The 26,760-nt window shown below is 44.9% G+C and overlaps 1 protein-coding gene and 1 long non-coding RNA gene across 12 annotated transcripts in view; one reads left to right on the forward strand and one right to left on the reverse strand.

Annotated features, from left to right (window-relative positions):
• Positions 1-26,760, reverse strand: part of ALPK2 (alpha kinase 2) — a 119,304-nt gene that overhangs the window by 68,084 nt on the left and 24,460 nt on the right. The window contains exons 1-2 of one of the 2 annotated variants that reach the window (XM_072757974.1): positions 14,566-14,709; positions 4,705-6,439 (exon numbers count right to left, since the gene is read on the reverse strand). In XM_072757974.1, coding sequence (XP_072614075.1) covers positions 4,705-6,439; positions 14,566-14,639 — 1,809 coding nt within the window. In that variant the 5' untranslated portion in view covers positions 14,640-14,709. Of the gene's footprint in view, positions 1-4,704; positions 6,440-14,565; positions 14,710-26,760 lie in introns of those variants that run through there. The other variant, XM_025997676.2, reaches the window with a different exon arrangement.
• On the forward strand, positions 2,107-26,631 carry LOC140598998 (uncharacterized). 10 transcript variants are annotated; one of them, XR_012001556.1, is made up of 8 exons: positions 2,107-2,299; positions 8,867-8,962; positions 10,435-10,579; positions 14,635-14,761; positions 18,073-18,167; positions 24,741-24,884; positions 25,122-25,934; positions 26,297-26,631. It is a non-coding gene; the product is annotated as an uncharacterized lncRNA (long non-coding RNA). The 10 variants fall into 10 exon arrangements; XR_012001559.1 differs by having other exon boundaries at positions 25,122-25,565; positions 25,798-26,631; XR_012001561.1 differs by having other exon boundaries at positions 25,122-25,565.

Consider the following 26,760-nt stretch of genomic DNA (forward strand, 5'->3'; position numbering starts at 1 on the left):
AAGACATATGTATTAAGAAGGTAAATAATAGGGGGGCCTGGTTGGCTCAGGCAGTAGAGCATATGACTTTTTTTTTTTTATAGACTTTATTTTTTTTAATTTTTTAATTTTTATTTATTTATGATAGTCACAGAGAGAGAGAGAGAGAGAGAGGCAGAGACACAGGCGGAGGGAGAAGCAGGCTCCATGCACCGGGAGCCTGATGTGGGATTTGATCCCGGGTCTCCAGGATCGCGCCCTGGGCCAAAGGCAGGCGCCAAACCGCTGCGCCACCCAGGGATCCCGAGCATATGACTTTTGATGTGGGGGTTGTGAGTTTGAGCTCCATGTTAGGTATAGAGAGTATTCAAAAATAAAATCTTTTTTAAAAAGGTAAATATTAAAATAAAAATGATAATACTTATTACATGCTAACTGCACCATAGGTACTGTGATAAGCATTTTACATGCAAGGCTTTAATCCTCAAGGCTTTAATCCTCACAACACCCTATCAGGCATTATTCTTATTTCTGTTTTCTGTATTTATTTATTTATTTATTTATTTATTTATTTATTTTTAAGAAATTTTATTTATTTATTCATGAGACACAGGCTGCCCTGTTTTCTGCTTTAGATGAAGAAAGTGGACCCGGGAGAGCATAGGTGGTTTTTCCCAGGGTCACAGTCAGCAGGCAGTCAGGCAAGACTCAAACTCAGGCCCAGAGCTCACTATAACACACAGAGTATGTGAATAAGAATGCTGTTTTGGGATCCCTGGGTGGCTCAGCGGTTGAGCATCTGCCTTCAGCTCAGTGTGTAATCCTGGGGTCCTAGGATGGAGTCCCATGTCGGGCTTCCTGCATAGAGCCTGCTTCAAGGCTGTGCCTGTGTCTCTGCTTCTCTCTCTCTTCCTCTCTCATGAATAAAATAAATTAAAAGTGTTTTTAAAAAGCTGTGTTTCTCTGGAAAGAGAAATCATAGTGAAGGGTGAGGACTGTGCTTCAGGAGTGGGGTGTAAATGGAAGTACCTTGCAGGATCTTGGCCTTGAAAGAAGAAAGGAGTTGAGCTGGCAATACGCCGAGCGAGGGCATTCCAAGGTAAGAGGACAGAAGAAACACCACACGTCTGAAAGAATGTTCCATTTTCCAGGTGAAGAAACCAGTGAGTTTGTCTGCTTTGCCACTCAGAGGTAGATGGAGGCAGTATGGCAGAAGGTCTTCAATGCAAGGGGCACGTGGTAAGGTCTCCCTGGGTCTGGCCAGCGATCTGGGCAAGCTAACAAGGCACTGATGGGACCAAGTTATATGTGAATCACCAGCATTCACAAGGGAAGCCACGTGCAAGGTGTTTACAGTTTAGTACGCAGTAATCCATTCCTAGGGCCCAAAGAGCAATGGGAAGCAATTTGGTAGTGGAAAATTGGTAAGTGAAGGGAACCAGAGGATCTACTTATAATACCAAAGGCCATAAAGTGGTTGAAACCGTTGGTCATTATGGAATTAATGGAATTAAATCTCATCTCGTATGGCTACTTACTCTTCCGACTACTGAGTGCCTACTACGTGGCCAGCCCGATTCCAAGGACTTGGGACATAGCAGTGAACAAAATACAGTGACCCAACTCCCTGCCACCAAGGAGCTCACCTTCTGTGCTTAGTGCTGATTCCTGATCAAGAGGATGCTTAACTCTCAGAACCGAAGATTACACTTTCATACTGTACACTTGAGATCCCATGAGCCCAAAGAGAAATGCAAATCTCCCTGGGGTGAAGCTGGGCAGCGATGCAGAAGGACAGACACAGCACTTCTGATTTAAGAGTGAGGATGATCTTACCCCAGTGTGGCTACAAGGAAACTTAAGATGGGCGGGTCATCAGGCCATGCCTCTGAGTTGGATCATAAAAGAAGAGCAAAACCAAGGTGAAGGATTGGGATTGGCAGTGTGACCCTTGAAGATGATTCAAGTTAGCCTGGGGTACCCTCTCAGTGTTTCCACTCCCAAACTGGGATTAACTTTGGAATCTTCCATAAACGTAGAGAAATTGGGGGCTTTCCAGTCCCAGCCTGGGTAAGTACTATTTCAACACAAATCAGAACAAGATGGCCTTGCAACATAAAAGCAGGAGAGGAAGACCGGAAGTAAGTACACCTGGAGACCTATGTTTAGGCAGGAGATACTCTACAATCTAGTCTTATTTTTAAAATGCAGAATTAGAGGTATGGACCCTTCCTTGGAATGCTAAAAGCAATATACAGATGAAGACAAACGACTAAAAGATAAGCTGGTGGTCACTGTTTCTACAAAAAGACACCTAAAGGTAAGTGCATCAGGCAAGAGTCAAGAGTGGGCAGATTTGTTAATATTACCCCAACCGAGGATTTGTTACCATTTCATATCTTAAGTTCCCACAAGCCTCAGTTGCCTGAGAATAAATATTTAAAATAAATATATTAAAATATCTTTCGACTTAGTTATAGAAAGATTCACCAATTTTTTTCTTCAGCAGTATTTAAGAAAAAAATAGTCACCTAAAAAGATTTAGCTCCCAGGGACCTTCTCATGCTTTTGTATCACGTTTCCAATGATATTTAGCCCTTTGCTGTAGATTTGGCCATATTGTGTATATGTGCAAGAAACACAGGCATCTCCTACAGTTAGTAAATTTTGCATGGGTAAAAACATCTGCACTCACTATGCCACTGGCCCTGTGGCAAAATTTTCCCACTTTAGTTAAGGGAAGATAAATGGCACAGATACAGAGGCTGCACAGGACCATCCTCCATAGACAACTTCCATTCATGTTTCTGGGTGCCCTTGAGTGAGAGGCTGGCTCTGCCATGGAGCACAGCAAAGGGAGAAACAGTCCTACTACCTGCAGAATGCAAGCTTTCTAAAAAGTCACCTCTATGGGTCGGAGGTGATTGCTTTAGTTATGCCACAAAGCACAAAACACACCTTGGACCTCCAGCCGATGGCTGGGGAGGGGAGTGAGAGTCGCACAAGAACTCGGCTGGAGACAAGAATCTGCATTAGGCAGCTGCCTGTGGTCCTGGAGATGGCCTGTTTTATTTTTTTATTTTTTATTCTTTGATGGCCCTTTTTATTTAGCTGCACTTAGCCTGCTGTCCCCAGGACTTCAAATCTCAGAATTCAGTTTAGGGTGTAAGCTGAGGAGGACTAAGGAGGCTCCTTCCTTTAGCTCCTCTCATTGTTGTCAGCTGAGGAAGCTAGAAAGCGCTTTCCCCAGTGGCAGGTCTGAAACTATCATTGTCACTAGTCTCCTGTCCTCCACGTACTCCTCCCCAGCCACTTGACCCCCTCACCCCCCACCCCTGGAACCTTTGATAATGAGGATAATTTGCCCAGTGAAATGCTCAACGTGGATAAGCAACTGTAAAAAGGTTCTTAGCTGATCCAGGAAGAGCATTATATGAAAACAAAGGGAAATGCTATGTTTATGGATGTGAAAAGATGAACACTGCAACCTAATTTCATATTAGTATTGGGCTAAACCACCTCCATAAACTTATCCTGGGCACCCATCTGTGGTCACTGGCATGTGATCACCGTATGGTAGGTGTTAAACAACCAAATGGGATAAAGCAGGCTCTCCTGCAAAAAGTAAAGTACAAATGTGACTTTTATGTGGTGAGTTTGGCCAGCAGAGCAGACAATTTGCTCAGGAAAAAGCTACCTCAGATCTGGAGATTTTTAGATGGGCTTCTTTAGGACTGGGTCAATAGAAACCAATGTAGTACGTGTTTACTTTTTCACAGAGAGAGTGCAGTAACTGTGAGTGCATTTGGGAATATTCCGTCGTCTTTGGAATATGTCTAATCTCTAGGTTCCTACTATGAAGCTGAGGGGAGGGAGAACACAGATCTAGTAAAAATAATTGAAAAACCTTTTCTTAGGTAGTTCTTTGCAAAAATAAAATCTTGGCCGCACAGCACAACATCAATGCAAAGCCCACTGGGGAGCCTTTAATACATTCGCACATCAAACACAGTATCTTTGGTGCATTAATTATTCCTGTTAATCTCTTTCAAATATACCCCCCAATCGGTAATAGGGTGAAACAAATTTATTCCCCAGCGGTACCTTCTTAGCCTCTTCTATACCTTGTGATCTAAGAAAAACAAAAACAAGCATTCATTGAAAAATCTACTTTGATTTGTTGGGCGAAGGAAACCGACTCCTACTTCCTCCAACACCACTGAGTGGGTTCTACAAATCTTTGAGATGCACCGAAATCTTTCATTTTACGATGAATTCTGACTAAAACCAGCGCTTACCATTTTCAAAAAGCTCCCGAGAAATTGCCAAAAGAGACTTTTCTTTTTCTTTTAAGGTCTTCACCCAAAACATTTGCTTGAGAACCCTTCTGAATAGAGACATTGCCTAGTAAAACACATGCGGTAGACAAAATATCAAATTTCTTTGTCCAGCTGTCCAGAATCCCATTAGTGCCTCTTACTTCTATCTGTCTTTTGCTATAATTAGGATGGCTTAGGGTTTATCTGGGCCTTTTTTCAAAACCAGATTTCCTTCCCAGCAGCAGCAGCTGTCATTCACAAGTACCCTAATGGTACTGGGAGACTTCTTTTGATTTACACTGTGGTCGAGTGATCATGAATATGAAGGGAAGGGAAACACACACACACACACACACACACACACAAATACCTTTCATCTAGCAATTTTTAAAGAGAGGAGTCTTACCTGAGGAAGAGCACTCCAGCCTGGAACTCCACTTGTTTCAAACAGCCTATGGACCGGCACTCCTTCCCCCTGGAAGTCTGAGTTCGCTCCTTGGGGGCCTGAGCCCAGTGGAGTTTGCAGGGTTTTTGCTCCTTGGTCTGCTGGCGCTGGAACAGCACCTTCTCCTGCAGGGAACTGGGAATTCCTATCAGCAGCTTCTGCTTTGGCACGAAGACCGTCTCTTTTATCACTCTGGGTTAGTGGGTGCTTAACAGGTTCTTTGGGATAGAGGAGATTAAGGGTGCCTTCTGTTGCACTCTCTTTCAGGTTGGGGCTCAGCTTTTTGGGTTTTCCTCTCATGCCTGGCCGCTTCACCCTGGGGGGTTTCTCGGAGCCCGTCTTGGTCAGCGACCCCCCATCCCCTACCTTTTTCTCCGCTGTGATCTCCAACCACTGGCTCACCCCTGGCTTCTCTAACTCACCAGACAAGCGCTTCATCGCCGTCTCTATCACTGCTTTATCCATGTTTAGCAGATTGTCACTGGGGAATTCCTCTCCTGCTTGGTGGCTGTCTCTGGTTTCTCCTCGAATTCCTGGATAATCATTTTCAGCGGCCCCAGAAGCAGTGGGTGGTTTATGTCTCCCCTGGTCTGTCACCGTAGATGTCGTGTCTCGGTGAGGCCCCCAAGTCAGAATCATCCCCGTTTGCAGGGATGAGGGACTGTGGGTGGAGGCTTGGCTGCTCCTCACCCCCACTTCTTGGGGTTGTGAGTGATAACCACAGAAGCCAGTGGTGGCATCCATAGGCCCCGTGTCATCCGACACCCGAGGCCCACAACCCATTTCACTGAGGAGATGCTCACACCCCCCCAGGCAACACGCACCGAATTCCATCTCTTCGTCATCGCTTTCTAATAAAAAAACATGCTCAGAGCCCTGCAGGTTCCTTTGCCAGACTGCATTAGAGTAATCCGTCATAACGTCGGAACATTCCAGATACTCTAGGTCATCATCTGAAAACTCCTCGGTGCAGGTTAGGGTTATCTCTGGGCAAAGTTCATAGTCACTGTCAGAGTCTTCGCTGGACACCTGTGGGCTGCCTTGCTGGTTGATCGTGTCCCTGTCACCTGGGCAAGCGGATGTGGCCGCCTCTGACAGTGGCAGGCTGAAGCTGATGTACTTCTGCGCTTTAGGATCCGGATGACCAGAGTCTGAGACTTCCTCCTTAAGGCCATCACTGCCTGAGGCACCATCCCTTAGCCTCGATACTTCGGAATGTGCTGTCCTGGGGTAACACACATTTTGTTTAGTGGGGATTGTACTTGAATCAGAAAAAAGCAACCCAACTGCAACTTCCTCTGTGTCATCCGGACCAGGCGCCTCTTCCATTGGCCTCATTCCCGTAACATCCAAGGGATTTTCAGACCTGGATGCACTAGTGTCACTGTTGGCCAATAACTGGAGGGAGCACGAGGGGCTGAATTTGGCGGAGGGGGAGTCAGCTGACACGGGACTACCTGCCGAGATACACTCTTCGCCCTCACAAGGAGGTTCTTTCTCCCCCAGCTGATTTGTCTTGCCCTGTGCACACGCCTCTGTTGCAGGTGGCCAACCTGGGCCCCTGCCATCTTTCAGGTTAGGAGAGAGCTGCGGGTTCTCTGCTGAGCACCTGACTTCAACAGAAGCAGAGCAGCAAATCATTCCAGAACAGTTTTTAGCAGAGATCTGATACACGGCAGCGTCATCAGGGGTACAGCTAGGATGAAGAGAACACACAGGTAAGTTTGCCATGTTTTGGATGATGGACGTGCCAACATTTGTCACGTCATGGCATACAGAAAATGACCATGGTTTTAGCTGCACCCTCCAGGAGATCTTCTGTGGTCTCCCTGGAAGGGGGCTTGTGGTCAGAGGCAACCAGCCTCTGGGCTCCAGATGCCCTCGAGCTGAGAATCCAGGAAGCTCAGCATTTTCCCTTAAAACTTTCCACCATCTTACCCCAACTTGAAAAATGCTTGAGAATTATTCAGATGAATGGGGAGACATCTTATAATCTGGTTTCTTCGTCTCTCCTTTTTAAGTCCTTTTTATGCTATGGGAATTTGAGAAAAACACTATTTTCTGGAGTGAGACATTGTACACGAAGGACTGAAGAATCCTACTTCATGCAGTGGGAGCAGCATGAGCAATAACTCTGTGGAAGCCCATGCTAGGAAGGCCTGGCTCTTGCCAGGAGAGTGTCAAGGTATCACGCCGGGATTATGTGTATGGAGGATAGTGCCCTTTCTCTTAATTTTGCATGACTCTAAAGTCTAAACCTCACCCCGTGTGCCCCTCTAGCTGGAAACCCAGGTCCACATGCCATCCTGACTTACACAGACGGAGCCAGGTGCTCGGCTTTGGCCCAGCAGGGAAGAAACGGAATCCTGGATCATGCTGAGCCTGCTCACCCTCCACCAGGAGAGACAGTCCTCCCGTGGCTCCTCCCTTTATTGACTGGAGCTCCGGGTAGCCTCCAGCCTGACTGGCTTTGCTGACCTTTCCCACTAGGGCCTGTCTCCAGGCTCTGCAATCCCAATAAAAACCCATTACACTTGCTTTATAATTTGCACTCATTTATCTCATTTGACCTCAGTGTAGCTATAACATTGCTGGTCTCCCTCGATGCATTATCCAGCTCTTAAGTCAAAAAGCACTTTTCAGAAGGCAGCGGCTGTGGGTCTGGCCAGAATTAGAGGTGATGTTTAGATATTTACTGACTGATCTGAACAAAATGTGCACAAATTCCTAATCTGGAAGGATCAGTGTCAGGCCCTCAGTGGCACACAGTCTTTCTTGTTCTCTCTCTTCTCACTGAAAGCATCGCTCTGTCTCCCCAAGCTCACATGTGCTCGTAAGCCCTCAATAGTCGGATGCCTGCTCAGATACGCCTCTTTTTCAAAAATAATAGACTAATTCCAATTTTGTTAATATCTTAGTTTTTTATAATCTGATTCACAAGCAGGAGCCACCCAGGGGTGGCTGAGGCTGGCCACAGCCCATGTTCGATTTGCCTTGGCCAACAGCATGGGGAGATGAAATTTAGGGTCACTTTCTAGAGGAAACAGTGCCTGCCCCTCCTATCTGCTTCACAAAGTTATTCTCAAGTTCCAATGAGAAAAATAAATGTGAAGGGGCTTTGCAAAACAGAAACCTTATGCCACATAAGAATGTGGAAATGATAATTATGTGATATGATAGAGATATTAGCTAACACTACTGTGGCAATCAGACTGCAATATAAATGCATCAGATCAATATGTTGTACACCTTAAAACATGCACAGTGTTGCATGTCAAATATAACTCAATTTTAAAGGGGAGGAGGAGGACACCTGGGTGGCTCAGCAGTTGAGCATCTGCCTTTGGCTCAGGGTGTGATCCTGGGGTCCTGGGATCGAATCCTGGATCGGGCTCCCTGCAGGGAGTCTGCTTCTCCCTCTGCCTGTGTCTCTGCCTCTCTCTCTGTGTCTCTGATGAATAAATAAATACAATCTTAGGAAAAAAAAAAAAGATATGAGAGTGCTAAGACCAGATTACCTCTGGTTTTCAAGAAGTGTGCAGAAGAATCATCAAGAAACTAAAATTTTTGAATCAGAATCCACGGGTAAAAGGCCTGAGAATCTGCTTTTAAAGGTCCCAAACAGGGAGGCCTGACTCTTGGTTTCGCTCCAGTTGTGATCTCAGGGTGGTGGGATGGAGCTGTGTGTCAGGCTCTATGCTCAGCAGGGGTCTGCTTCTCTCTCTCTCTCCCTCTACCCATCCCTCTTCCCTCCCCCTAACCCCACTCACCCACTCTTGCAGGCTCTCTCTTAAATAAATAAATCAATCTTTAAAAAAAAAAAAGCACACACACACACACACACACACATTCTGCTATAAATTGTCCTTGGCCTGCCCTTGGAGACATCCTCATCCTCATCCTCATTACTTACATGTAGGTCTCCTCAATTGAGCTGAATTAAAGCTGAATGAAGACAAAGAGGCCTTTGTTTGAGCTTCACATGGCCCATGCCACTGCCTGCTTGCCTCTTTTCCATTAGTCCTTGGAGACCTAGCCTCAGTTAGGAACTTAGAAAGAGCATAAAACAATACCATGGGCTACTGGGAAGCCCCAAATAATTGTGATTTCCTGATTTATCCAGACCAGATCCCTATGCCAGAGAAACCACCTGCCGAGACTTGTGTGGAAAGAACAGAAAGGAAGAGAGGAAAATAAGCTGGAGAAGCCAAGGGACCAGGTGAGAAATTAGCAAAGGCAGAGAACAGAAATAGTTCTCAAGAACCAAGGAGGGTAAAACCAAACAAATTTTAGAAAAATATGGAGAAAATAATGGATTAAATAAATAAGCAAATGGGAGAATGTTATGATTTAGTAATGTATGATTTTATGGGGTGTTTCAGGTGATAGAAGATTTACAAATCATCCTAAATCTACTAGAGAGAAAAAGCATAACTGACCTCTAAGAAGTAAATTAAGTATGATTCTTCTCACTAGCTAATGACCTTTTCAGAGACTTATGGTTTGTGGTTGACATGTCCTTGATCATTATCTCTAAATATCTTAAAGAAGAGAGGGAGAAAATCTGGCCAGGAGTACTGTGTTTGTTGACCATCCCCTCTAGTAAACAATGTGCTATGATGCTCCCTGTGTCCAAGTGGAGACACAAGGGGGTTGATTAATTTCCCTGAAGTGACAAAGCTGGTAAGTGGTGGTGCTAGGCTAGGAAACCAGAGCCTTCTTCTCTAAGGTCAAGCTCAGTGTGTCATGTTAGAAAATTCACATTCAGAAAAAGGAAGCGACAAATGTAGAGAGATCATTTTTGCAAATAAAGTGTTTCTGTCCTAAGTCTTTATCTTTATTGGTCAACTGACACACTCATGAAGAGTTTGTTCTGGGGCCAGTGTTAGGTTGAGTGCTGAGCGAGAGTCAAGGAGATGTGTGCCATGTCATGTCCAGCCCTTTTAGGCCCTTTTAGCCCTTTTGACTAACAATCTACTGGGGGAAACAATCTGAATCTCTGCGAGAACCTTGTAGGTCTGCTCTGTGCTAAGTTGTTCGGTGGAAACTGGAAGAACAAGAGAAGCTCAAAGAGTAGACTCCAGTGGTGGCAGCTGAAACGGTGTCAGTAGGCTTGGGCTTTCGAATCTGCAAGATGCTGGCAGAGTGACCTGTGTGCCCCACAGTGATTTGACAGGAATGCAAAAGCATCCCGGAAGAAATTCCCTGAACAATTAATTGCGTTCCCTGCTTGCATATCTTTCCTTTTGGCTGAAGGAAGCAGCAGCATTCCTCTGCCTCCCTGTGAAAGTCTTGCTGGAATGCTCTACATTCTTTCTAAATTAATCATTTCCATATTAAAGAAAAAGACGTACATGTGACCTTAAGTGGATGGGGCTTCTTCTAGGCTTGGACCCCCTGGGTTGGTCTAAATCGGAGGTTCTTAAATATTTTGGCAGCAGGACCCCTTTATGCTCTCAAAAACAATTGAGGACTCCCAAAAACTTTGTTTATGGGGGTTACATCTTTCAATATTTACCATATTAAAATTAAAGCTGAGAAAAATTGAAAACGTTTGTTCGTTTTAAAATAACAAAAATAAGCTCATTACATATTAGCATAAATAGCATATATTTACGCTAAAATACCCATATTTTCCCTAAACAAAGTAAAATTTCACAAGAGTAACATTGTTTTACTTTTTTTTTTTAGATTTTATTTATGTATTCATGAGAGACATTCAAAGAGAAGCAGAGACATAGGCAGAGGGAGAAGCTCTTGATCCCAGGACTCGATCCTAGGACCTCAGGATCACGACCTGAGCCAAAGGCAGAGGCTTAACCACTGAGCCACCCAGGTGCCCCTGCTTTACATTTTTTTCACACAGCTACTATCTAGCTTAATGAAAGACAGCTGGTCTTTTTTTTAACCTGCTTCTGTATTGTAATATGGTAAGGCTTGGTTGAAGTATATTGAGAAAATCTGGCCTCACACAGATATGAAGTTGGAAAAGAAAGCATTTTAATAGTCTTTTCATATGATTATAGATCATTATCTCTAAAGTATCTCTTCTTTGTTACTATACAAAGAGTGATTGCAATGTGGAATCTGAACCCCTATCAACTAGTTACATAAAATCCATTGGTTTAGACTACATTTTACATGCATCTTTACCCATATATGATTTTGTAACATCATGTATTAGTTCATCTGGAGGAACTTGGTTCATGAGATCTTCTAAATAATGCCTTTTTAAAATCACATGTATTAATATTCCTACTGTTGATTCCAAAATAATTTGGAAGTATTGGGAAACCGTTAAGCTTCTGATGAAGGATACAAGTTTTTGAAATTTCTAGTTAGGGAAATAATACAAATATTAATTAATCATAACAACGTAAGTCAATTCTGTGCTAAGTTGCTTGGTAGCAGTGGAAGGGTGAGGGACATCTGTAATGGCAGAATTAAAACTTCTGGAAATTTTCTCCTCCATAAAAGCAATGAGAACACTAACAAAATTTGCCAGGATCAACTTTTTCAGAATTCTGAAAATTAACCAAAGACAAATCTGAAGATTTATTCATGAAAAATAACGGAATCGCAAGGAAAATAGCAAATTTTCTGGTGTTTAAACTTTCCCTAGTCCAATCCCTCATCCCCACCTCCATGTAAACCAAGTGTTCACAATCATGGCAGAAGTCAGGGGTCTGGCAGCCACCAGAAGGGGCAGAACAGGGTTGGAGCAGCTCCAAAGCCCCATTCTCAGTGAATTGTTATCTGACCTCTCTGGTGGCTCCCTGAAAAATCATACTCACAAGACTGTCTTTATGTGTTCTGATTCAGAGTTCAACTAGAGTGAACAACCTTTTTCCTGAGACATTTGTCAGGTAAAAATTCAGAGGCAACTGTTTCACATCACAGCTGCATGAGGCACTGGATCACTGGTGAGACAAACAACGAGCTAACCAAAAAGATTAAGAGGGAAAGATAGGGAATGAGATGCCCACAGGGGGCATTGAAAAGCTCCAACATGTTTCTGGGAATCTAGTGGGCCATGCACATGTGTGTGGCTTAGCATGTCCAGGGCTGTACGCATGCTCAGGAAAGACTTAAGAAGACAGTAAGCACTCAACTCTAACTGACCTGAAGGCTCTGTGCTAGCAGGAAATGAAGGCTAAAATAGAGTTGTCTACTGCTTGGCTGAGTGTTGAAGGCATGTCCCAACATGTGCACAAAGCCCTTCAACAAAAACTGAGAGACTTACTGGTTCCAGGCATCTAAGGAAATCTCTGTCTAGTCATTAGTCAACTACTAAGCTAACTGAGCAGAGATTTCAGTGACCACAAACAATAAGGAATACTGGTTTTAAAGAATTAGTTCAGAAAAGTCACTAAAAAAACAACAACAAGCACTGTGAAAGGGAGAGAATCTGCTTTCCAGAGTCGCCACATTATATGTTTATTTTTTTTTTAATTTTTATTTATTTATGATAGTCACAGAGAGAGAGAGAGAGGCAGAGACACAGGCAGAGGGAGAAGCAGGCTCCATGCACCGGGAGCCTGACGTGGGATTCGATCCTGGGTCTCTAGGATCGCGCCCTGGGCCAAAGGCAGGCGCCAAACCGCTGCGCCACCCAGGGTTCCCCACATTATATGTTTAAAATGTCCATTTTTTGCAAAACAATTAGAGACATGCAAAGAAAGATTAAAGCATGGCCCATATATGGGGGTTGGGAGGGCAAGGAAAGTAGTAGAAACCATCCCTGGAATTGCTAAAGACTTTAAATTAGCTATTTTAAGTGTGTTCACAGAAGTAAAAGGAGCTATGTCTAAAGAACTAAAGGAAAATGTGAGAAGAGTATCTTAATAAAGACACAGAGGCTATAAATAAGAACTATATAGAAATTTTGAAGTTAAAAAGTATAATAATTGACATGAAAAAATTTACTAGAGGGCTCAAGAGCAGAGGTGAGCAGACAAAGTTGATGAACTTGCAGATGATTGAGCATCTATCTAGTCTTCAGAATAGAAAGAAAAAAGAATGGAGAAAAGTGGACAGACTCTCAGAGACCTGTGTGTGTGGGATACCAGTGAGCTCACAACATATACATAAAGGGAGAATAAAAAAGGAGAAAGAATATCTGAAGAAAGTGGAAGTCCTTAGTTCAGAGAAGGGACTGCAATGATACTTGAAAGCTTGGATTTTTTTAAATTGAGGTATAATTGACATATAGCATTGCATTAGTTTCAGGTATATGACATAATGATTCAATATTTGTATATGTTGTGAAAGGATCACTGCAATAGATCTAGTTAACATCACTCACTAATGTTGTAGTGAGTTACAAATTTCTTTTTCTTATAATGAGAACTTTTAAGATCTACTCCCTTAGCAACCTTCAAATACATGATACAACATTAGTAACTATGGTCACCATGCTGTACATTACATCCCAGACTTACTTTTTTTTATAACTGGAAGTTTGTACCTTTTTTAAAAGTTTGGATTTTTATCACTAGCAGCAGATACTATAAGTTTTCCTTGAAGTGGCAGACCTACTTTGTTTATTTTGAAGACAATGTTCACCAAATATCCAAGGTTGGATGATCATCATTTGTCCATTGTTCTTTCAAGTAAAAAAATTGTACTTCATGAAAAAGTGGCTAGTTCAGCTTGTAACTTAAATAATAATACATATACTATCTCTCAAGATGACTATCATCTCAAGGAAATCCACCAGAGATGCTCTGGGCATATTTCCCATTTCCTTACAAGGCAGTAAAAGTACTTCATCAAGATTTAATGAAATTAGCAATTTTCACTGATGCATCAGAAACATTATCAAGTAAAATGTTTTGATTTTTAACTATGGCTGCATAACAGTGAAGAATTCTATGACAACTAGTATAATTTGGGACCACTGCCTAGATTCATGCTAAGCCACCAACAGTTTTACCATCCATTGCTTTTTATCATCACTACATATGTCAACACGGTGAAAAAGACAAATAATGCTTCAGTACTTCTGTGATAATAGTTTTGATTTTGCAGATCCTCCGAAAGGTCATTAGGGACCCTAGGGGTCCCTGGACCACACTTTGAAAACCATTAATTAAAGCTATTCACCAAGGGAAGCTTTAAAATGCTCTCAGAAATTCTCTCACAGCAAAACACCTGGCAGAGAAGTGCTCTTGCACTCTGGAAAATGGGCAACAGAATGGAGGGCTGACGCGTTGCTCAGCATAATCATTTAGGTGCTGTCTTAGGCAGATGACTTCATCTCTTTGGGCCTCAGTTTCCTGATTTACAAAGAGGAAGAAGACCTATGTCTGGATCCCACCCCCTAGAGATTCTCATTTAATGCTCAGTACATGGGTCTACACGATTCAATTTGGGGCTGGAGAAGGCTCGATCAATCAATACAGGAGTGGGAGGAGGGTGCTGACCTTAGAATTTCTGGAGATCTTGCACAAAAGATCATAGGATGGTTTTGTGCTTTGGGAACAAGGATTATAAATGTGGGTGAGAACTAGAACAGGGCAAATAAGAATATGAAAATAGGGGGTTGAGGAATAGAATGTAACAGGTGCAAAAAGAAGACAAGGAATCAATTTTTTTTCTCTAGCTACCAGCAAAACAGACCTATCAGACCTGGTATTCTTTGAAATCCCTACAACCCCCCCAAAAAATAAAATAAAATAAAAATAAAAAATAAAAAAAAATAAATGAAATCCCTACAACCCCCACCATTACTGCCCCCTCAGGGCATTGGATTTGCACATTCATTCCTTCATACATCTATTCACTCACCATTCCACTGACAAATAAAATAGAATGACTTACTCCCGCGCAGACTGAAAAGTGGATTTCCCCGGCTCAGGTTGCTTCTCTTCTCCCTTTTGTCTCCTGGAGGTCATTCCCCTGCTCCCCAGAAAACTCTCCCAACCAAGATTAAAATTGCTGAAACAAACCCTGCAATCTGCCCAGACACCCTGAGGACAGTGTTCGTGGGAGACAAAGCTCAAGCGATTGGCTGGAGGTAAGACAGGAAATCCTCCCTGGGTTTCAGGTATTGTTCTATTTTACTATGCTCTCCACTTTCCAGTGGAGGGAAACAAGACCTGGGAACAAAATGTCTGCAGTTGTCTTCCCTGGGGCAGCCAGGAATTCGGGTTGGGGGATGGGGGGGTGGGAGGCCTCTGAAGCCCCCCTCCCATTCCCTCCCCACCCTGCAGATTTTCTGAGCCTTGCCTGCCCAGTGCAGCAGAGGGGAGGGAGAGCACCAGGCTCAATAAATACTTACATGATGACATCCATGTCCTTGCCCCCGTCACAGCACCAGGTGAAGGTCAAAGTATTTTCTTACACTAAGTGTCCATATCTTGTTACTTGCCTAACTGCTACTATCAGTTTGATTGATTGAATTATTCAGGATAACTAAAGGAATAAGAAAGGCTTGGGTTTTTTTTGTGCCCCAAAGCTATGTTTGTTGAAGAAATGGGAGAATTCTAATTCTAGGAACACACGGAACTTCTTGATCATACTTTCTACGAGCTAGATACACCTCAAAACTGATGAGGAGTTTCCACATACATTTACCTGTTCACTCATTTCTCCGATGCATTTATTGAACCACAAGTCTGAAGACTGAAAGGGGACTTGGAGCTGTGCCGTCCCTGGTTCCCGGGACCACTGGCTTCCTGCTATATTTGACTACAGGGCAGCAGGAGATTAGAGAGGGGGAAGATGGGAAAAGTCACCCTTGGGTGGTCTTTCTTTCTTTCTTTCTTTCTTTCTTTCTTTCTTTCTTTCAAGATTTTATTGATTTCTTTGACACAGAGAGAGAGAGAGCACAAGCAGGGAAAGCAGCAGGCAGAGGGAGAGGGAGAAGCAGTCTTCCTGCTGAGTAGAGAGCCCCACCCAGGGCTCTATCCCATGACCCTGGGATCATGACCTGAGCCGAAGGTAGATGCTTAACCAACTGAGCCACCCAGGCTCCCCTCAGGTAGTATTTCTAAGAGGACATCCCTTCTGTCCTCTTCAGTAGCTCCAGGTCCCACAGGACGGGCCCACCAGGGTTCCAGCTTCTGTCCTGTGACCCAGAACTAGTAGTCCCGCCACCTCCCTTTGACTGAGCAGCCTAGGGAATGGTGGCTTCCTGCAGATGCTCATCTCCGGGTGACCCTGTGGCTCAATCACCCACACAATCCCATATTGAATGCTTGAAAATAGTTTTTGTCTTCCTGGTTAGACCCTGACTGATAGAGGGTGGTTTAGTTCACTGACTCAGTTGGAGCTGAGACCAGAGATGTGACAATCTTAAGTAACACAGTTAAGAAATTATAAGAAATTTATAATTCTTATAAATTAAGGCATAAGGCACCGTGTTAGGCTCCGTGTAGAAGATAAAAATAGTAAATTCCTTGGCTCTTCCTAAGAGCTTCTCATCTAATAAGAGAAATGAGGCATCTATACCAGCAGCTACAATACAGGACAGTACGTGCCAAGGGCTATCAAAAACATGACTAGTTATGGAGAGCCGGGTCAGGGGACACAAGATAATGAGGGAAGGTTTCCTGAGTATACAGAAAACAGGACATACACAGGAGGATTTTGGCGGGAAAGTTGGTATATGCCTGGGGTTGGGGAGGGAGCTGGTCATCCCAGGCACAAGGAACAGCCTCAAGGTGAGATCCTAGGGGAGTGGTGAGCTAAAAGCTAGTGCCACTGCAGTATTCATTATTTAAACAGAACAGTTTTGAGAATGAAAAGGGACACTATTAATACTTACACCAATACTGCAGGCAGAAACCAGGGCCATGCCAGGGAAATAGAGACTGACTCAGATAAATCAGGAGATGTGGTCACCCACCAGGGCTTGGGCAGGGCCCAGACTGTGGGGGATTTTCCACCTGAGACTGAGGAGTTTGGACCTCAGGCTCCAACTGGGAATCCCTGGGAATCAGATCAAAGCAGTCATTTAGAGGGGAACAGAAACCATTCCGTAAGATGCTCAGCACAGGTTCACAGTGTGCCAGGGGGAGGATGGAGGGCTCCTGCTCTCCAGACCTGACATGGGCTGTGGTCCCTGCTGGAGCAGGAACACCTCATTCTCCCATATGTCCTATTGGACCTACCACAATACATGCCCAGCCAGTGTGTGGGACTTGAGAAAGGGGACAGAAATCAGTGGTATATTGATGGTCTCCTTCCCCAGGGGAGCTCCAATTTTGCAGAGAGATAAGACTTTCAGGTGTTACACAGGGGGCAAACTGCAATTTGCAAACTCTAGTGTCACTGAATCCCAAAAGGCCCAATTAAGGCAAGGGAGCATTTCTGGTGCTAGGAGGGGAGAGGTCAGGGTGGCCTGGATCTTCAGACAACATGCCAGGAGGCTGGAACTTGAGCATAGTGGAAAGGATTAAATTTTGGCTCCAGGTTTGGGGGGGGAGTGGCGAGGGCATTCGTGGCAGATGTACCAGAGCTGAAATGAGCAGGTCATGTGGAAGGGACAGTAAAGAAATGAGTTGGTGGGGAAAGGGCCCTAAAGACAGAAGCTGTGGGCTGAAAGGCACAGAGTCCTGCTCAGGAGCACAAGGCACATGTGAACTGCAGTGGAAATTCTACTTTTCCTCTTCACCCGAGTGCAATTCTGAACAGACGGAAGAGGCAGATGGCAAAGCCAGTATGGCACAGTAGTTAATGGACAGACTTTGCAGCAAGACTGCCTGGGTTCACACACTGCCCATTCACTGTGTGATGTTGACAAGCTACTAAAGTACTGTGACTGTACCTACAGCAGGGGATGACCTGAGGACTATAGGAGGTAATTCCTAGAAGTGCTTAAAGCAGGGCCCAGCACACAGAAAGCACTAAATCAGTAGTTCTCAGCCCAGGCTGAATGTTAGAATCACTAGGGGTGCTTTTCAAAAATAACAGGGCCAGAGGATTTTTAGGGCAGTGAACAACTCCGTATGAGACTATAATGGTGAATACATGTCATTACGCATTGATCCAAAAGCATAGACTGTGCAACACCAAGAGTGAACTAAATGTAAACCACAGATTCTGGGTGATAATGACAGCTCCACATAGGCTCACTGATGGTAACTCTACCACTCTGGCGGGGGATGGAGATGGTGGGGGAGGCTGTGTGTGTGGTGAGTCAAGGACGGGTATGGAAACTGTACTTTCTGTTCATCTTTGCAGTGGACCTAAAAGTACTCTAAAGAATGAAGTATTTAATATGGGGGGGGGGGGGGGGGATACCAGTGTCAAGGTCCCTCCCCCCCCAAAAGCAATTAAGCAGCATCTCAAGGGTGAGGAGCTTCACCATGCATATTTTTGCAGCTTCCCACGTGATTCTAAAGGGGAACCAGAGCTCAGAAGCACTGAGCTAAATGAATGCTAGCTCCTGTGTGGCCCTGAAGGAGGTAGAGGAATTGGTAAATTGATGGGAGAGGAGGGATCTTTGCCTGGGCATGTATCAGGAGTGATTTCTTGGCTCTATTTTGACACAAAAGTGCAAAGCTTTTGACAGCTTTTTGAGCCTCTGGGAGCAATGTAGGCTGACCAGATATTCTTTAAATAGGAAACAAGCAAACTGACTTCAGAAAGGAGAAAAAGAAAAACCTCCAGCATTACTACCATCAGGCTTAGTAAACAGACAACTGAACCCTCTTTTTTTAAAAAAAAAAATTATTTATTTACTTGAGAGAGAGGGAGAGCCCAAGTGGTGGGGGGAGGCACAGAAGCAGACTCCCCACTGAGCAGGGAGCCCAACACAGGGCTTGATCCCAGGACCCCAAGATCATGACCTGACCCGAAGGCAGACACTTTAGCAACTGAGCCACCCAGGCGCCCTAACAGCTGGACCTTCTTATCAAAAGAAAACCCAAGGGTAGTTAGAAACGGTCCCTACATTCCACCCAAGCTAGCAGAATGCCCGAGTGTGTCCAGAAATCTCAAGGCACATTGTGACAACAGAAGAACTCCTATATTAAATTATAAATCTGTCCGTGAAAGACATGGCATCTTGAGAACAGGCCAAAAACAACACACCACTAGACACTGGAAGACCCAGAGTTCTTTTATAAAAGCCAGTTAGCTTATAAAGACCAGTACTGCTAACTCGTCAAAAACCCAACTGACTGCAATCCAGGCCTGCTTCTTGTCTCAAAAAAAATTGTGATTCCGTTCTACTAATCATTCATGGGGCACAGCTCAGAGTCCCATTTTTCACTCCCCCTCGGCATCCAATCCAGCAGGAACTCCTGGCAGATGGATACAGAACCTGGTGGCTCCTCGCCACATGCTCCAGGTCCACCCTGGATTGGGCCATTTCCTCTCTTGTCTGGATGATGGCTTTGCTGCTTGTGGGTCTTCCCCACTCTGCTCTATCTCCTCTGTAGCCGCAATGACCTTGCATGCTCCCACCTCCAGCTTCCTTCTGCCCCTGCTGGTCCCTCTGGAGAGAACACTCTGCCCCAGGATAATCCCAGCCCTCTCCTGCTCTCACCCTTCACACCCCTGCTCCTAGCACCTCAGCAGAGACCCCTTCTTCCCAAGACTCCTTCCCTTCCCCACCTCCTTTACTGTTTGTCACCTGACACTACTGGTTTTGCTGGTGTGACTCCTTCTTTACCCCCGTCCCATGAGATCAGGACTTCACTGTGCTCCCTACTGGGTCCCTGGGGTCTTGAATGGTTCTAGTGTACCATAGGCCCTCCATTAATCCTTATTTTTTGAAGGCAAGCCTCATGATCACTTCGTTTTGAGTTACAATCCAGCACACATGTTAGTAGATTTTGTTTTAGAGGACGGCTCTGGTAGAGAGAAATGCAGTGAGTAATATAATAGGACAGGAGTCCTAGGAGACAGACTTTTTCACTTCAAATAGTAGCTGTGTTCCTAACCAGTTGTTAAGAACTTTGAAGACTCCCATGATCTTTCTGGGTCTTGGGTGATCTATAAAGTAAAAAACCAATTTGGTTGGATTAATTAAATCAGCCATTCTTAGGTGTAGGACCTGAGCATCAGTATTTTTTAGAGTTCTTTGTGTGTCACAGAGAGCCAGGTGTGGGATAATCCTTAGAGCTGGGCTTCTCACGTGTCATTGTGCACAGGAATCTCCTGGGATCTTGTTAGAATGCAGAATCCAACTGGCAGGGGAAGGGGTCAGGACTTGGGCATTCTAGAGAGCTCCAGGGGCTATGGTTGCGGCTGCTGCTATGGCTCTGAAATCACCTTTGAGCGGCAAGTTCTTAGAGTTGCTTCCAGCTCCAGGACTCCAATGTTTCTAAAAAGTGAAAGTCCCTTTATTAAATTCTCAAAAAAATATCAGCTGTCACTTGACTCACTGCTCAATTTGAGCTGAGTTCCCAGTAATTGCTTGACAAGCTGCCCCCACATCCAGCTCTGTGGGTGTTGGAGCTAGTTTTGCTTTTTAAAAAAAAACAACCACTCCACCCAGGCACAAAACCAGACCCGAGAACTTCTCTCTCAAAAGCAGTCTGAGAGTCTGTGGTCAGGGAAGAAACTGTCACAATTCAATTGCTTCTCTTGGTGTCCTGCCCTGCCAGAGCCTCAGTGCATGTTATGTCCCTCTCTTTCATTCCTCTGGGCCATCTCACTGTGCCTCTGCCTTGATCCCATATTCTAGGATCCTGTGGCTGAGTAGGTGTGTGGCCCCAGGCAGCCACAGGAAAGCAGGGAGCCACATGGCACCTGAGAGGAGCATCTCATGTTGCAGGAAGGCTGGCCTGGGCTGGAGAGCAGGAAAAACCTCTGCCTTGCTGGCCTGGCAACTCAGTGAATGGGAAATGATAAGGACAGAGAAGGGGCAGCAGCATAATGACCAGAAGAGCAGACTCCCGGGAGCTCAAATGGCCACGGGAGCTGCTGACACAGTGGTCTGCTCCTACAGCTCCTGCCAAGGGCCTTTTATAATTACTTCCTATCTTCACAATCCCCTTAGACCGCACAGCCTCTAAAGTAATAGTTGGCTGGCCACCAAGAAGCCATAGTAATTTAAATCAGGCCCCCGCATTCATATGGCTGCCCATGGAATGGTTCTGCAGGGGAGGAAAAAGTTTCCTCAACTATTCAGAGTCCCTGAACAGATCTGAAAATTAAACTGATGAAGACAGATTAGCAGGAGGAAAGCATACACATTTTATTGAATTTTTACAAGGGAGTCTTCGCGAGAGAGTGAAGACCCAAAGAAGTGACGAGAGCAGAGTCGTTTGATACATTTTAGACAAAGAAACAAGAAGTTTGTGAAAAATTGATAAGACAGAGGGGTTTGGGCTAAAGGTAGCAAATGGTAAAGAAGTAACTAGGAAGGTAAGAATGAGTTTGACAAGGTTGTTTGTACAGATTTCCTGGCCCCAAATTGCCTGTCTCTGGTGATAAAGATGTCTCCTCTCCCCCTGGCACAGGAAATGTACCTTTCTCAGAGGAGTTTTAAGACCTGTTGCAGGGAAGCAGGGAGAGGATGGTTGTGGGGGAAGGAGCGCTCAGACCTTCCTCCTTCTGCTGTTTTTAATAATTCCTTCAGCTTAAGTTATTTAATATGCCAAGGTGCCATATTTTGAGGTAATGTGTCCTGAACCCCGTCAGCATTCCCCCCTCTCTTGGCAAAACTGTAGAGAATACAGCAAAAGCACTGAATGCATTATATAATTTATCTCATAGATCTTTACTGAATGTGTGATGATAACCAGGCACTGGGCAGACTCTGGGGTACAGCAAGGAACACTGGACATATTTCTGCTCCCATGGAATTTACAATCCACTTGAGGGATCCTCACAATACACACAAATACAAGTAAATATGCATCATGACTGGAAACAATGCAAGTGTCCATCAACAGGTGAATGGAATAACAAATTCTGGTTGAACCAAACAATGAAACACTGAAACACAGTTGAATGATAAAAAAGAATGAACTATTGACACAGCAAAGGACACAGATGATTCTCAAGATAATCATGAAGAGTGAAAGAAGCCAGGTACAGAAGAGTACATGCCCTATGATCTCATTTATATAAAATTCGAGAAAAGACAAACTAGCCTCCAGTGATAGAAGGCAGATGGGTTGCTGTGTAAGGATGAATGGCCGAGACAGCCTGCAAAGGGACACCGAGAAATCGTTTGCGGGTGACAGACATGTTCATCTTGATGGTGGTGATGGCTTCATGGGTGTGTGCACATATCAGAGCTTACCAGATTGAACGCTTTAAATGTGCAGTTCATTGTGTGTCAACTACACCCACACAAAGTTGTTAAGTATATGTATACACACACACACACACACACACACACACACATTATGTCCTGTGCTATGTGAAAAATAAAGCAAGATAAGAAAGGTAGGACATGCTGGGGCAGGTAGAGCTATTGGTGACTGGTCAGAGAAGCTCTAAGTGATGAGGTGAGCTGCAGCAGATGCAAGAACTAGCCATGGGGCTACGTGGGGAGAGAACATTCTGGGTAGAAGGAAGAGCAAGTGCAAAGGCCTTGTGGGAGCAAGCCAATAGACCTCATTAACATCTTTGAGTTCCGAAGTGGCTCAGAACTGAGTTACTAAAAGTACAGGGAGGAGGGGAATGGAGTCAGAGATAGGAGAAGCTCCCAGGCGTGATGGGGCAAAGATGGAGGTAAATTTCATGGGGGACTCTTGGCTGAGAGACAGAAAATAAGGCTGTGCTGGCCAGGACAAGGACACATGTTCCCAAACCAAATTTTGTTCTTAGTCCTGCACTCCCCCGCCAACCCACTGCCCAACACCCCTTTCTTCAGAGTTGGAGCAAAGCCCATCCTGGGACTCATGGGGCCTGAGTTGGTTCCAGCTCTTCCCCCAAGTCGCTGTCTGTCCTTGTCAAGTAGCATCTTTATGACGTTCACCTTTAAAACGGGAGTCAGTCAAGTGATCACTAGCACTAATGCTGTGATTTCTACATCAGTGAGGCTCCCCATCTTGTCAATCATCAGAAGTGTTGGACCAAGATTCTGTGATTATGAATTAAGAATGAACCCCAGTTGGCCCCAAACTTCCCTAATGTTACCCGTCTGCTCTAAGTCCCCAGAAGGTGTTGATGGAGTGACATTTACAAAGACATTTAGCACGCATCCAATTTCCAGGGATTACTGCACTCCTCTCTGTCCCAACATTTGGGAGGGGCTCCTGACTCAGTCTGTCACCTGCTTCCAAACTAGCGTCGATTTGCCCTGAGGGCCAGCACCACAGTGGGAGCAACTGCCCAGGAAAAGATGAGTGTCCCAAAGTGTGGCTCCCATAACCATTCACTCCTCTGACACACTTACCTAGCCAAAGTCAAAACCAGAGTGTGGGGACAGGCAGGGGATTCTCGGCACAGACCGGTCACCCTGGGGACTAAATGGGAGTTTCTTGTCAGACCCTCAGGACTCATTCAAGAAATGCTCGAGGCATGGTCTGAGGAATGCCCAGGATGCTGAAATCATTCAGGAAGAACGCCTGCCTGGGCTCTGTGCTGGGAACACAGAGGCCTTCGGGGTGCAGAAAGTTCCGCCAGTCATCCTTAAGACTTGTTACACCTACTTAAGCTCACAGGAACACGAAGTTCACAAAATGCTTTCCAACCTCAGATGGAATGCCTTTTCTGTCTTAGCCAAGACATAGCAGGATTCAGTCATCTTTATTTCTACCCAATGGTCCCTTGATGAAACACATTAATTACATCTCATCCTCCAAAGGGAAATAGCCGAGGGAAAATGCTGCCAAGCTCTGCTACCCGTCTTACCTCCAAGTTGCCCTATTTTTAATCAGGTCAAAAATGATAGTTCAGTGTGGGGGCATGTTCAAATTGCATAAAATATTATTTACAGAGAATTCTAAATCGCCCATCCTGATTTAATCCCCATACCAATCCCATAAAGCAGTACTATCATTATCCCCATTATGCAGATGAGAAAACTGAGTCTTAGAGAGGCTAAGTAACTTGCTGAAGATGATACAGTATATAAGATCTGGGATTTACATCCAGACAACCTGGCTTCAGATCATTGCTCTAAATGGTGGAAATAAAGGAAAACCACTTTTCCTTTGTAAGTAACATTGATGGTGACAATTCTGCTGTTAGCAGGATGTGTGGCTTGAAGTGTTTCTTGCAGGGATCGAGATGTTTGAAACTAATTCTCCAATACTCATTTGCCCAGACTCATTTTTGACCAACGACTCATGTTTTTTAGGTATTTGGCAAGGAGTCTGGGTTTCCCTGGGTGATCATCATCCAGAAAGTGGGTGATGGCCTCCAGAAACCAGTGTCTGGCTCAGACAACAAGAACTTATAAACAGCTCTTTGTGACAAACCAGAATGGCTTCGAGAATATAACAGTGTCCCGGTGCTCCTGGCATCTGTCCACTCAGATGTGAGGAATAACTAAAAAGTCTAAGGCATCACTACAGTCACAGATTTGACCATCTAAAAAACCTTCCAAACAGGGTTTCAAGTACAAGCATATATGAGAAAAGCAGCTTCAACTTGTGGCTGGGTTCCAGCTCACCTGTTAAATGTCCACTTCTTTCCTGGCTTTGAAAATTCTCCAGGGACTCTAATGCTTTTCAAAACTATTCAGATAAAATTATCCTGGCTCTAAGTACAACTGCTGTCAGCTAGGGCAGAGTAACTCTTTCAGAGTAATTCTGGGACCACATTGCTTTCAGGGAGTGGTCGGGAAAAGGGCATCAATTATTAACTAATAACTGATACTTGTTGCATGCTTAATGCACACTTTGTTGACCATTTTGAATGAAAAATCTCATTTAAATGATCACAAAAGATCACTTTATGAAGACACCAAAGCACAGAGAAGTTAATGGACTTGCTCAAGGCCCCACAGCTAGCAAGGGGCAGAGCATGGCGACAGTGAAAATGAGGACGTTGAGGCAGGACCTGGAGAATTTTGTCATCATTTACAAACACATGAGTCTGTGGGGATAAGAGATGACAGAAATCCCACTCTCTGCCCCTAGGAGCTGACCTTCCAACAAAGAAGAGGGGAGACATCAGTGAAGCAGAATTCACTAACTTCATGTAGCCAATATCGACTGAGCCCTGAATGAAAAGTCCAGGCTTCACAGAGCTTTTGGTCCAGTCAGGAGACAGACAGAAGCCAAGTAAAGGATAATGTGCAGGGGGTACCTGGGGGGCTCAGTGGGTTAAGCATCTGCCTTCAGCTCAGGTCATGATCCTGGGGTCCTGGGATCGAGCCCCTGAGTCAGGCTCCCTGCTCAGCAGAGAGTCTGCTTCTCCCTCTCCCTCTTCCCCTCTCCCCTGCTCATGCTCTCTCTCTCTCTCTCTCATATAAATGAATAAAATCTTAAAAAAAAAATGAATACTCAATTTTTGTCCAGGTTCCTGGAACATGGCTCCTGAAACCATTGGAATCTCTGGAGTGATGTCTTTTGTGTGGTGATGAGATGACTGGTGCCTGGAAACCCCTAGGCAAGCTTCAGAAGGGGGACCCTTCTGAAGGACCAAGAAGGACCAAGGCACGATTACAAGGTTGGAACTTCAGCCCCAGGCCCAGACCTCCGGGGAGGGAGAGGGGCGAGAGATGGTTAATCACCATTGGCCAAAAACTCTATCATTTCGTGCCTGCATAATGGAAGCTCCAGAGAAATCCCTAAAGGACTGGGTTGAGAAAAGGCCCAGGCTGGTGACTATATCAAGGTTCCAGGAGAGGGGCAAACCTGGAGAGGTCACGAAGTGCTGCAGCCCTGACCCCACGCCTCACCCTATGTATCGCTTCTGTTTGGCTGTTCCTGAATTGTGCCCTTTATAATAAAAGGATTATGGTAAGTAAAGTGTTTTCCCCTGAGTCCTGAGTTGTTCTGGCCAATTACACAACCTGAAGGGGGGAGAGGAGATTGTGGGAATCCCCCGACTTTGTAGCCAGTCAGACAGAAGTGACCAGGGACCAAATACTTGCAACTAATGATGTCTGAAGCAGGACGAGGGGGTGATCTTGAGGGAGGGAGATCTTAAACCTGTGGAATCTGATGCTACCTCTGAATATCTGGTTGTCAGAACTGAACTGAATTGTAGAACAGCCAGCTGGTGTCAGAATTGGTTGGTATCAGGAAGAAAAAAGATGACTCATTCTGCTAATTGTCTTCTTCTGTGTCTGCTTCCTCCGCTGGACTGTGAGATCACAGAAGTCAGGGGTGAGACATTTTCTTAGCCCTCCGCATGCTCCTATTTAGGGCTGATGAGAACCTACCAAGTGTGCTTGATGTTTGCAGAATAAATGAATGGATTAGGAATGGAAAGAATTGTCCTGTAGGCAAAAAGGAGCCTTAGAAAGTTGTTTTCCAGCAGGATGAAGAGGCTAAAGTAGGTGATTTAAAAGATTAATTAGGTACGTGTTAGATGGAGAGAGGGTGTAGTAGATCACACAGTTTGCCACAATTTCCTCCCGTGCACTTACGCACGCCCTATTGCAATGTGACTTTGCCACTCCACTCTTAAAGAAGTGGCTTCTACTTTTGTGCTGCTTAAATCTGGTCCGGTGACTTGCTCCCACCAGGGGAATGTATTGGAATTGGTATTACGGTGGCACCCAAAAGGCCTGCAGATCCATTCCCCTGGAATGCTGCTCTGAGACCACAGCATGGGGAAGCCAGTTCTAGCCTCCTGGAGGAGGATAGGAGCCCATGTGGAAGAGAGCTGAGGTGGCCCAGACAACAACTAGCATCAACTCCCAGACCTGTTGGTGACGCCGTCTTGGACCTTCCAGCCCAACCAATCCTCAAACTCAAGTGGCCAGAGGGAGCATTGAGTGAGCCAGGCCAACCCAGCAGAGGAACCACAGCCACCCCCACAGAACCATGAGAAATAATAAAACACTGCCATTTCAAGGAACTCTGTTTTGTGGTGGTTTATTACATAGCTTCTCAGCCTCAACATTACTGACATTTTAGATTGGATAGTTCTCTGTTGTAGGGCGTTGCCCCGGGCAATGTCCAATGTCTAGCAGCACCCTTAGCCTCT

Source organism: Vulpes vulpes, chromosome 5 (assembly GCF_048418805.1).
Source record: "Vulpes vulpes isolate BD-2025 chromosome 5, VulVul3, whole genome shotgun sequence".
In the NCBI taxonomy this organism is placed as follows: domain Eukaryota; kingdom Metazoa; phylum Chordata; class Mammalia; order Carnivora; family Canidae; genus Vulpes; species Vulpes vulpes.